Here is a 12,708-nt window from a genome sequence, read left to right on the forward strand (position 1 = left end):
TTATTATTATTATTATTATTATTATTATTATTAGTAGTAGTAGTAGTAGTAGTGGTGGTGGTGGTGGTAGTGGTGGTAGTAGTATACAGTAATTTCCTTCCTTCCTTATTATTTATTATTTTAATCAACTTTATATTTAGCAAACCAAATACCAAAACAAAAACCGCACACACACACACACACACACACACACACACACACACACACACACACACACACACACACACACACACACACACACACACCCAGGATGGCTAGCAACTGCACATGTGATTGAACTAATAATGTTGCACGCTTACACTCAAACACTCTCACACTTTCCCATTCATACTCACACTATCACACTCACACCCTCTCATACTCCCCCATTCATACTCACACTCTTACACTCACACACTCCACCATTAATACTCACACTCTCATATGCGCACTCACACTCCCCCACTCATACTCACAGTCTCACACTTACACTCTCACTCACACTCTCACATTCACCCATTCATACTCACACTTACACTCTCATACTCACAGTTGCATGTGCATGCAAAATCTATTTTGTGTTCTCTCTGCTGCTCTGATTTCTTGCAGCAAAGCATGTAGTTTAAGAACAGGCCTAGTTAACAATCCAGAGCCAGGGCCAGGGAGCAGACAAGCAGGCTAATCCGACCATCTGCTAGCTGCATTGAGTCGTCACCCAGTGTTCACAATATAGAGACTGTTTCCCGAGGTAAACAAAAAACTTTAAACACTCAGAAAATTTGTTTAGGTAAACTTATTAGCAAAAATTTTTATAGTGAATGCACAGCCAGCACCTTTGATCTAAAGCTAGGAGTGTTAAATATAAGGTCTCTTGCAGCTAAAGCTCTTATGGCTAATGAAATGATTACTGATCAGAAATTTAGTGTTAACAATGGGTCAAACCAAATGAGTTTGTCACATAAAACGTAGCTTGTCTGCCTGGTTATAATTATATACATCAGCCACGCATAACAGGCAGGGGAGGAGGTGTCGCAGTTATTCATGATGATAAGCTAGGCATCAAGCAAGAATCTACACATATGTTTAACTCATTCGAAGTACTTTATACTAACATATCATATGTAGCCACAAATAAATAAGTCGACTGAATCATTTCCTCTAATTGTTATTTACAGACTTATTCTGTAAGTAAATACATATTCTGCATTCCTCTGTGAATTTACAGATTTCATTTAAAAAATAGTTGTTTCTTTAGATAAAGCATTAATTGTTGGAGACTTTAATATTCATACTGATAAGTTAGAAGGTGCTCTGAAAATAGCAGTGTTTTCCATCTTAGATTCAGTAGGGGTTAACCAGAATGTAAAAGAACCCACTCATAATGGAGGTCACACTTTCGAAAATAAAGTCACAGTGCCTCAATCTGCTACTTCAGATAGATTTACCAACAGTCTCTCAGAATTATCGTCCATGATTGGATTGTCATCTGATTCCTCAGAACTTGATCAGGTGACTGCCTATGTAGAGTCAGTGTTTTGCTACACCCTAGATATTGTAGTGCCACTTAAAAGGAAAGTAATTAGAGAGAAAAAACATTGCACCCTGGAGCAATGACACAAATTTTAAAACAATCAGCTAGGAAATTAGAATGTAAATGGTGTCAAACTAAATTATCAGTATTTCAATTAGCACGAAAGGAAAGCCATCATAGCTACAAAAAATCTCTTGGTGTATTTCTCCAGCATAATTGAAGATAACAACTATAATCCTAAATGTTTATTTAATACTGTAGCAGAATTAACTACGAATAAAAACAGTTGAAAAGCACAAACCATCTATTTCAGCAGTAATCACTTCATAAATCATTTCAATGAAAAAATGTATAACATCAGGCAGAAAATTCTGTGTTTGTGTAACCTTCTGGCTCTAGCCTTTTACTTATGCTGTCATAGCTAGTCTTCCCGGAGTCCCTGTCTGCACTTTGCACATAATTCACATTGTCCAGCATTACAATCATACATAACAATTTCTCTCCCTCTCTCTCTCTCTCTCTCTCTCTCTCTCTCTCTCTCTCTCTCTCTCTCTCTCTCTCTCTCTCTCTCTCATTTACATTAATTCACATACATTTACATTATTTAGTGTCCAGTGTCACCCAAATGAGGATGGGTTCCCTTCTGAGCCTGGTTCCACTCAAGGTTTCTTCCTCCTATCATATCAGGGGGGTTTTCCTTGCCACTGGCTTGCTCATTAGGGATAGGGATAGACATATAGTATCATAAATCTTAAATTCATATTTTAAAATCAATTTTAAACTTTAAATCTATGTATTCATTTATTTTTTTTCTTCTTTTTCTTCTTATATATATTTATTTCTCTCTCTCTCTCTCTCTCTCTCTCGTTAAAAGTGCTAGACAAATAAAATTGAATGTAAATTTGAATCAAGGATCAAATATGAACTAAACTAATTCATAGTTTAGTTCTAACAATCAATTTTAACATTTCACTTCTGGGTAAACAATATTACTAATAAAACAAAAACACATTTTTATATCACACATATGTAAGAAATAATGTGAAATAAGAAAAAACTATGCTTCAAACCCTAAATACTTTCCCACAATACAAAAAAAATCCCCAAACATAAAGTGTTCAATTTTGGCCTTTTATTTTATTCACTTGCATTTTAATCAAATTACATTCATTCATTCATTCATTCAGTTATTCATTTATTCATTTATTTAATTATTTGTTTGTTTGTTTGTTATTATTTATTTGTTTGTTTGTTTATAAATGCATTTGTCTGAAATCTGTTTTTTATTTTTTATGTTTTCACCCCTTGCTGTTAATGTCCTGGCCACCAGAGTATGGTGCTGTTTCTCTGATAATAGGTTGACGGCAGTCTGTAAGAGTCGCTTATTACAGAATTAAAGCTTCTGTAAAGATTTGCCATTTAAGCTGAATTGAAATCCTATTTGAATTTCAGCTTGACCTGTTTTTAAAAATCTTATAGGAAATCTCATTATATTGGAATGTTATTCGAAATTACAGAGGGTGGTTTGGGGATATTTTACCCTACAAAATTCCTATATGAATTAAGTACAAGACGTAAATATCCTGAAGTATCACTTCTCTGATCCATTTGGGTTCCTGTTCAGATCTATATGGAATTGTATAAAGTTGTATATTTTCTTAATTAGATTACTTTGTAGAACTATTCTGTTGTTCCTGTTGGACAGTTACACTGTAATTTACATTTCCTGTGAACTTCCTGAGTCACTTTTCACCTTAATAAACAGGCATCATTAACAAGCTAACCTCTAAAACCTCATTATAGAAATCTAACTAAAGACAATTATCATTACTTAGAAGTAACCATTCTATAAACATCTTATTCTGTATTGTATTAATGTTCAATAATTAATGGAAAACATCAGTTTAAACAATTATTTAGGGATCGGAAATGGCTTCAAAGATATGATAAAAATTCTAATTTGAATCCTGTACAGCTTTTTTACTGTAATCCTTTAGGTTTTTTTGACAGGGGGCTTGTAGGTTGGAAGAGGGCAAAATAATTTGTGCTTTGAATGCATGCATGCCCTCAGGTGCAGTGTGAATTCCAGACCTGAGATTTCTGCCTCAACAGGACCTTCTGTCACTTATGTTCAAGCACTGAACAGACGGATTTCCAAAAAGTAGCAAGCAAACACAAGAACCTGATTTTCAAGAGTCAATTAAAGGGAGAATTATTTGGGTTATTACATTCTTACACAAATGCATTGCTCCACACTTTTAGTATGTTTGTAGTCTATTTGTACAATAATAGATCTATTATTAGAAACTATACTTTGTGCCCTACTATAGGATTAAATATAATCATGGTTTTGTAAAAAGAAATGAATAACAAATGTCTCTGACTAATGCACTCTTTACCTGGTTACTGGCACGGAAGCCTCCTCTTCCATTTTCAATACAGGAGTTTTTGATGTTCTTTTTTTTCCCAAATACTTTCCCAAATCTTCTTCTTTGTTTTGATAGCATCTTGTACTAATTGATGTTGTGTGTTTATGCATGTTCTCTAACAAATTCTCAATAAAACTGCTATGTTTGTTCTGCGATCACAATGCACATGGGTCAACTCTATTCAACCATTATATAAAAACAGTTATATTTTTGAATTTAATAAATATAATTATTTATCCTACTGTCTATATTTGGTGTAGATTAACAACATATCTTTTTTTTATTAAGCCTTTCTTTTTTTACTTTTTTATATATTGTCACAACCAGGACCTGGTGTTTGAAATGGCACTGTATAGAAGCTTCCTGTGGCATTTGTTTTTTAACATTTAATTATACTTTATAATGGTATACCATGGTATAAAAGTGGTATACCAAATATAGACACTTCATAATAACCTATTATGCTGGGATCACAAGATAATCAATTTGCATAGAGTAACAACTTTTTCTTTTATCTTTTTTATTTTGGCCATTTGGAGGTTTGAAAGATTCTGGTCTTATTGATGAGTTGGAACATATGATCTGATTCTCTGAGCTGATACTCTACAATTTCCTGCCTTCTACCTTTTAATCTGCATTTTATTTTAGCTGCAAAAAAGGTGGGGTCTGAGGATATACTGTACACCTTAAAGTGAACCATTTATGCTTAATGCTTCAGGGGTATGAGGACATGCTCTGACAGAGAACAGGCATGTCTTTGGGATGAGTTGGTGCTTGTGAAATCCTCCATTGAATGTTGTATTTGTATTGAGTCTTTGTATTGATGTCTAGTGTGTGTGAGAGCTTGAGTGCGAGTGTGTGTGTGAGAGGGAGAGACAGAGACAGAGAAGACTTGTATGTATGAGCTGTATGTTTTCTGTAGATATTGTAGCCTGTGTGATTTGGACATACTTTTATATTAGGAAGTGGTAAAATTATGAAGTGGAAATCAGTAAATAAGACCCTCACTCAAATACTGTTTGTAAGGTAAGTGAGTTCAAATCCTGTTCTGGATAAGGATGTGTGCCAAGTGCTATAAACATATTTCGATCATACATCTCATAATATCTTATATCATCTTCCATCCTCTTTGGCTTAAATGTTTCCACAAATACCTTGTGGAAACATTTAAGCCAAAGAGGATGGAAGATGACATTAAGGCTGTTAATGACATTAAGGAAAAATGACATTAAGGGTGTTATAGTTCAGAATGTTCAGTGTTAAGTCCTGTCCAGAGAAACAGACAGACATATCCACAAGACTCACTGAGACACAAAAACTCAAAGCAGGAACAAGATGCATTTTCTACTGTACAAAAGAAAAGTTCAACCCCAAAACATCATTAACAAAAACAAAGGGAAGCTTATGGCCAGAGACTTGTGTTTTAAATGTGCATGTGGAAATTCTCCCACAGTGGTATTTCAAAATGGCTTTGTGGAGATAATAATCCTTTTAAACATTAACAACAAGCAAAAGCAAGAGAACAAATAAACAAACAAATAAAAACAATTCATTTGCTAAAATTTGATGGCAGAACTTTAAAAATGATTGATAATAGGTGATAATATAGAGCTTGCATTTGGTTTTGTTATATTTTATTTTAGAAAGTGTTTTGATTGGTTAATGATGTTAATGAAGTCAACATAATGACGTTGAACTGGTGTCTGGAGGATTTCATTTTTTGTTAACTCAGACACCAGATAACCAACAGAAGGAAATAGGAGATTCAATCTTTTTCAGTTTGTCCTTCTAGGTAAACCTTTACAGGTTCTAAGGAGCCCTAAACCATAAAGAACCCTATAAAATGAACTCTGTAGTGTTTTTCTTTCAGAAAAGGAAGTTTGTGAAATCCATTGCAGTGTTGTCTACAGATTTATACTAAGCCTATATCTAAAATAATATAATATAAAAGAGGAAAAAGTGCAAACAAACTATATTATTATAATATCAAAATATGACCAATGTTCAATTATTCACACACAGCAAGTTTTTAATGTTAGCTGTTTTTTTTTTACGTTGTTTTTGTTTCTTTGTTCTTATGTACCTTTTATTTCAAATCTCCTGCAGCATCAGTGAGAATTTACAAACGCATTATTTAATTGTACAAGAATGTGTTGTGTGTTTCCCATCTAAGTTCAGTGTTGGTCTTCAGCTGTTTGTTTAATTGGCTTAGAGGGTTTGCTGAATGTGTGCGAATGTTCCTCCATCTCTGCACCATCTGAGCACTTAACATGTGTATGGGCCTCAGACAGGCCACCCTAGACCCCAACCCTGTCCTTGTGGGACATCACTGAGCTTCCTGTAGACTCCCCACCCCACCACCCACACACACACCACCACCTCCTCCTCCTGCTTTAACTGGCTGCTAACTGGCCGGAGCATAAGAACTTAAGGACTGTGTGCCGTCGTGGCTCCATGTGCTGATAGGATTAAGAGGCCCATCTCCCCATTGTCAAGGCCAGACAGGGCTCAATATACAAACTCAAGCAGAGCCGATGTGAGGAGAAGGGGATACAACTGTGTGTAAGGCATTAGCATGACTCAAATGATAGATAAAAGTCAGGTCCATGTTCAGGAAGAAGGAAGTCAAGAGCATAAAATGAGACGCATGATCTGTGTTAAAAGATAAATGCAAATATCATGTCTTGCAACTTTTTTAATAAAAAAATCTGAAATCTTCTGATGACAGACTTGCAAACTGGTATTATATTATAATTAAAATGCTGTATGATTATTTATCCTATATCATAACAGTTATTTTTAAGTGTTTTACTGCACTAATAGATTAATTGCTTCCTGCAATCATGTCTTTAAATTAGCAACATATCAGTACAGAAGGTAATTTCACCTCATTGCATTATTTTTGGTTTTATAAATTAGAACAAATGTCTAGAAACCAGTTCATCATATAGTGTTTTATCAAATATTTTATTGGTTTGCTGTGATATACATTTCTTTAAATGAATCCTTTTTTGATTGTAGAGATAAGAACTAAATTTAAAATTCAATTTTTATGAAGAAATTATTTTAAAAATATCAAAATTATATTTTGATTCAAAATAATGTAAATTTTAAAACATGAAGGTATTAGTCATAAAAGTTATACAGTACAGCTGATAGGTGACTGGTGAGGAACACTATTAAATTCTTTTTAAATCATATTCTGTATGGATTTGTAATGTCCTTCTATTTCTTTCCAGCTCACAAATCTCATTTTCTCACATCAACATCACAGTGGTATTGCTACAGGTTTATTTTATATCCTTATAGGTCAAAAACAGACTTAAGAGTGCAACATAAGGCATGTCTGAACGCATGGCTGGCCGACTTTCTCTCAGCTACATGATAATATCCTCATAAGGCTCCTTTTGATCCATGTCTCAACTCCTCCTGCTGCTCTAGTCCTAAACAACCACACACAGTGACCCCCGGTGCTAATAGAGCACTTCAAAGTATGCTAATAGACCCTCTCACTTTTGTCCACACACACACACACTCACACACACACACACACAGACCCTAAAAGGCCCCACCCACTCAGTCAATGTCTTTAAACTCAAGGTTGAGCCAAGCCAGAGGCATTTTGCCATTGTTTTTACCTGATGGTCAACTTACAACTGAGGTTCTGTGCAGACTTTTAAGATTTTTTATAGTTCTTCCCCCAACTGATTTATGGAGGTCTGCAGCTGAGGATCAATATCATATAAAGATATTTTAACAGCCAGTGCACTGAACATTCTTAAAAATGGAGCAGATTGCAGGTACGTTATGAGATTATTGCATATAATAAATAACCAGTATATTGTCAGATAACATTCATTATTGGTGTACAGTGCTATTTTAACATATAACATTGATATAATACCTATTACAGACTTGAGACATTCATCTACAGTGTCAGCATTGCCCTCGATGGCTCATCCTGCTGATTCCTACCAACAGGGGAATATGAGGATGAAACTGGAATATTCAGAGCTCTGGAAATCATTTCATGACATTGGGACTGAAATGGTTATCACTAAATCTGGCAGGTAATCACTTAAAAAAAAACTGAAAAAAGCTGAAAAAATCGATTATTAAATATTATAAATAATCTGAGAATCAACTTTGAAGGTTTTTTTTGAGATTGAACTGATTAACTTTGTTTACTCTACAATTGTAATTTTAGGAGGATGTTTCCATATTGCAATGTAAGTGTGTCTGGTCTTCTGCCATATGCCAAGTACTTCATCATGGTGGACATGGTCCCAGTGGACAATTCCAGGTACAAGGTAAGCAAAAAAAGCAGTCAAAGGTTAATCATTGTTGCAACTGCAACTAAGCTATACCCATAAACAGGTTAGCTCAGATAACTACATTTCTTTCTAAGTTGTTTTATAAAGACAAGATGCTTAAAACAGGAACAAAACAAGACAAAATCTACCCCCAAAAACCATTTGCGAGTGCAGACGGTGGTCCTCCTGTGGAGTGCCCATCACTGCAGTGTGAATATCAAAGGCTATTATCACTTCCTGTTTTTCTTCCCTCAGTTAGGGGTCCAGTCAAGTCTAATTCCCCTCCTCTCCCCCGTTAATGTCTTCCAGTAGAGCAATCAAGGTCTATATAAGGCAATCAGCTCACTTTACATAAGGTCACCCTCCCAGATGTGTGGGTGTGTGTGTATCCTAAAGCTTTATGTTATGTATGTAAAATATAGAGGCAGAAAATATATAGAAATAAAGTACAGAGGCAAAAATGAGCACTTTAAGCCGAAAATTATTGTTTTTTTTTTCTTCAAAACATGAGCATTTTCTCTACTACAGTGGAATAACGATCAGTGGGAGGTGGCAGGAAAGGCAGAGCCGCAGCCTCCGTGTAGAACATACATACATCCAGATTCTCCTGGTTTGGGTAGTCATTGGATGAAGCAGCCCATTTCTTTTCTCAAACTGAAGCTCACCAACAATCCACTGGACCAGAGAGGCCATGTAAGAATGTTGTATGAAGTACTATCATTATTTTGTTTATTTATTTATTTATTTTTGCCATTTAGATGGACTCATGTTCTATCTCCATTTCACCCACTTCCTCTATCTGTAGATCATTCTGCATTCGATGCATCGCTACCAGCCTCGCTTCCATGTGGTGCAGGCTGATGACCTTTATAGCATCCGATGGAGCGTCTTCCAAACCTTCACATTCCCTGAAACCACCTTCACAGCAGTCACGGTTTACCAGAACACCAAGGTCAGCTCTATCAATGATACACGGATCCCTGACCACACTCCTTGTTCTTGTATTTTTGTTCTTTGACACTTTTTATTAACTGGAACTTGTTGTCTTTTTTCTGTTTCTTACCCAAAGATCACAAAGCTGAAGATAGACCATAACCCCTTTGCAAAGGGATTCAGAGAAGAAGGAACCCATGGCAAAAGGTGATTTTAAAGGTTGAGAAAGAATGTGCAGTGTTGTAGGAAAAAAAATGTTGAGCATGAAAAAAGGTTAAAAGAAAGTAAATATGTTTCATTGTGTTGAAGGAACAGAGCTCAAAAAAGTCAACTGTGTTCAGAGAATTCAGCAAAAAAACTAAAGTCTTCAGAAAAGGAGCCAGAGCTCAGATGTTTCCAAGGTGATTCTCCAAATATCATATAGTTACTTATTATTTTTGATATTATTATACTTACTGTTTTCCCAGATATTCTTGGACTTGTGGGTGGTAGCAAGATCATTAAATTACAGTATTATATAGATATTTTGTTTTTCTGTGCATGTGCTTAATTTTGCTGGGTAAATGATCTTGCCTGGGGTTAATCTGTATTTCATTTGTCACCTACAGATGTACCAAGGCTTCCATATGACCCTCACAGAGAGGATTCAGAAACCCTGACGCTTTCCAAAGAAGTACCGATGGCCCAGGATGAGCACATGTCTCCATGGGGAGGAGAGCAGGAACCTGGCCAAAATCACAGTGAGGGAGCCATGGACTACACAAACTCAGAGCAGCTTGTTCCAGGACAGGCCAACTACCAATTGCACAGGTATCTGATATCCGACATTTATTGTTAAGTATGCAGCGTGGGCATTTTTACTCTTAGTCTAAATGTAATCAAGCTAATGTAGCTAACAGGTAACAGTGACTAACCCTAACCCCTTCACTACAGGGTTGTCAAGCTTATATATATATATATATATATATATATATATATATATATATATATATATATATTTATTTTTGTTCATGGTTTCCTTGCAGAAGTCAGGAGTTTGGTAGGATTTCCTCACTCACTTGCACAGATTCCCAAACTGACTGCCAGGGATATGATTCCCGATCTACTGACATGGCCACTGTTCCTGATCAGGAGCTTTCAAGTCCTCAGTCTTCTATGAGTCTGTGTTCTTCTCAGAGAAAAGCGCTAGATTTTTCCATGACCACCAGCATTGGAGGGTGCTCCAAATCCAGGTCAGGACTGCCACTGTACACTCAGTATAACATGGAGCAGCCTTTAGGTCATATAGCAGGGCAGTATTCAAGCTCCACCTACCCTCAACCACACCCACATCCACATCACCTGATGTCAGAGCGCAGCATCCATCCCTCTGGATATCACCACAACAACATGGCAGAGTGGAGTCAGTACTCTCTCTTCTCCTACTCTTGCTGAGCAACTGGCCAGAAAATAGAAAGACTAAACCAGCAGAAAGGCATTAACATGGCAAATGAATAGATGGAGAAGAACTTTTTCTTCTCATGCTTGATCCAGTCAGCGAAAACAGACAAATACAGATTATTACATGGCAGAATAAAGGCTTAGTTTAATGGGCTGAAGCATAATGTGGCTATGTGTGATTTTAAACGATTCATGTAGAATGATTTGCTTTGTGTATCTTAATGGAAATCTAAATGCATTAAACAAAGTGCAATTGACAAATTAATGTTAATACTGTAAATTGATACTGATATATTTTACCAGCTGAATAATTAAAGTTCTTTATCAGATCTTATGATACAGCTTGTGTATTGTTTTGTCTTTGCTGACCTTGAAAAATCATTTCAGTGTCATTGTGCTATTTGTTACTAAAAAAATCAACTCTAATATCTGTATATTCTTTACAGATTAGTTCAGTTTTTTAGATTTTAAAATCTCTTCTTATACAAAGCTTTGTCAAGGATTTTGCTGGATTATGTCGGTTCTCTTAAATCAACATAAAAGTGTAAAGGCAGTTTTTGTGAATATTTAAAAAAGTATATATGTATATATTAGCATATTAGCTGCATGTATGTTATGCATATGAGCATTGAGGGAAGTGTGTAACGTAGCAGCAAGGTGATATAAAGATGGGGAATAGGGGTAAAGGGTGAAAGAAAGCGGCTGGTGGTAATTAGATGTTTGGTGTTAGATCCTAAATGAGAGACAAACTTGGGATCCTTGTTTCAGTGGGTAATTGTTAGAAGTGTGTGGCTAGGTGTGGTTATAAACCAATCCACCAAAGGCCACCCAATAAGTTTAGATGTTCATGACAGTTACAGCCACACATGTCATTTATCTGCTGAGAGTAATGAAGTTAGGAAGGATATGTGGTGACCTAGTGGTTACGATGTTGGACTACTGACCAGAAGGTCATGAGTTCAAACCCCAGGCCACTGCTGGGCCCCTGAGCAAGGCCCTTAACCTTCAATTGCTCCGTTGTATAAAAAAATGAGATAATCTAAGTCGCCCTTTATAAGCGTGTCTGCCAAATGCTGCAAACTGCAAGTCTAAATCTTCATCTGGTGGCTTATTGTTTAAGGTTTTGTTTGGGCTTTACAATGAATTAGAATGTTCACACCCTGTCACCGTCATGCTGATACTGCTGGGTCCCTGAGCAAGAGCCTTAACCATCAACTGCTTGGTTTTATCCTTGGTTTCTATAAAGTTTTAGATAAATATAATAACCACACTTGCCTTAAAAACAGTGACAGAGTAATGTTTATAGTTAACAGTCTGAAATGGCAAACAAATCTGGTCAGGGCAAGCATGTACAATGGAAAACACACTTAACATTATTTTGTAGATTTCATATTTCAATTTATATTTTTTTTATTTTATTTTAAGATGATGATGTGGTGGAAGGGGCACAGATACTCAGAGATATATGGGGACCTTGCTAGTTTGCCAACATTTCCACAGCAGATGATAAAATATTTACTTCCAAACCTTTGTAAATGTGCAAGAATATAGAGAAAAGACTGGCATATATACCACCCACATTAAACACTGTTTCTGAAGAGATTCAGAGCATCATCATTGTACTGCAGCTACATTAGGATTGTTTTTTCAGTGCTTCCTTACAATGGAAATGTTTTTCTAAATTTTATTCCCGTTTAACAGTGTAATAGCTCTTGGTTTTGTTAGGATTAATACTTTAGTGCTGCTTTAATAATGGTATATTTTACACTTGAGGTAACTTTGATCATAAAGTCTGAACCACACATATAAAACACATTTATCAGCCAAGTAACATAGCTAAGGAAGAGGAGGTGTTTGAGGACAGAAGCCTGAATGATGTGTCGTGTCTTCTGCCAAATGGAAAATGGAGGTGAGAAACCTGTTGTTTACTTGATATCCTTAAAACAAGTTCAGTGCAGCCTGGCCATTTGGACTCCTACATACAGAAATTAGCCATAATATTAAAACCACCTGGTTAATATTTTCTAGGTCCCCATTGTGCCAGCAAAACACTTACTCCAGAAGGCATGGACTTCAGTGCAGA

The 12,708-nt window shown here is 35.9% G+C and overlaps 1 protein-coding gene across 3 annotated transcripts; it reads left to right on the plus strand.

The window, feature by feature from the left end:
* The first annotated feature begins 7,146 nt into the window (after positions 1–7,146).
* LOC113638661 (T-box-containing protein TBX6L-like) lies at positions 7,147–10,964 on the plus strand. 3 transcript variants are annotated; one of them, XM_047805742.1, is made up of 9 exons: positions 7,147–7,739; positions 7,853–8,009; positions 8,147–8,249; positions 8,781–8,945; positions 9,058–9,204; positions 9,322–9,392; positions 9,495–9,586; positions 9,794–9,995; positions 10,214–10,964. In XM_047805742.1, the coding sequence occupies exons 1-9, from the start codon at positions 7,724–7,726 to the stop codon at positions 10,617–10,619; spliced, it is 1,359 nt and encodes a 452-aa protein (XP_047661698.1). In that variant the 5' UTR covers positions 7,147–7,723; the 3' UTR covers positions 10,620–10,964. The 3 variants fall into 3 exon arrangements, with proteins under 3 accessions (XP_047661698.1, XP_047661699.1, XP_026995847.2); XM_047805743.1 differs by having other exon boundaries at positions 7,148–7,739; positions 9,501–9,586; positions 10,211–10,964; XM_027140046.2 differs by having other exon boundaries at positions 7,150–7,739; positions 10,211–10,964.
* Positions 10,965–12,708: the final 1,744 nt, after the last annotated feature.

This window comes from Tachysurus fulvidraco, chromosome 21 (assembly GCF_022655615.1).
Source record: "Tachysurus fulvidraco isolate hzauxx_2018 chromosome 21, HZAU_PFXX_2.0, whole genome shotgun sequence".
NCBI lineage: Eukaryota > Metazoa > Chordata > Actinopteri > Siluriformes > Bagridae > Tachysurus > Tachysurus fulvidraco.

Excerpts from the sequence above, each read along its gene's own strand:
- LOC113638661 (XM_027140046.2), top strand. Across the intron at positions 9,205-9,321 it reads CGGTTTACCAGAACACCAAG|ATCACAAAGCTGAAGATAGA; the intron begins GTCAGCTCTATC and ends TCTTACCCAAAG. Across the intron at positions 9,587-9,793 it reads AGAGCTCAGATGTTTCCAAG|ATGTACCAAGGCTTCCATAT; the intron begins GTGATTCTCCAA and ends TGTCACCTACAG.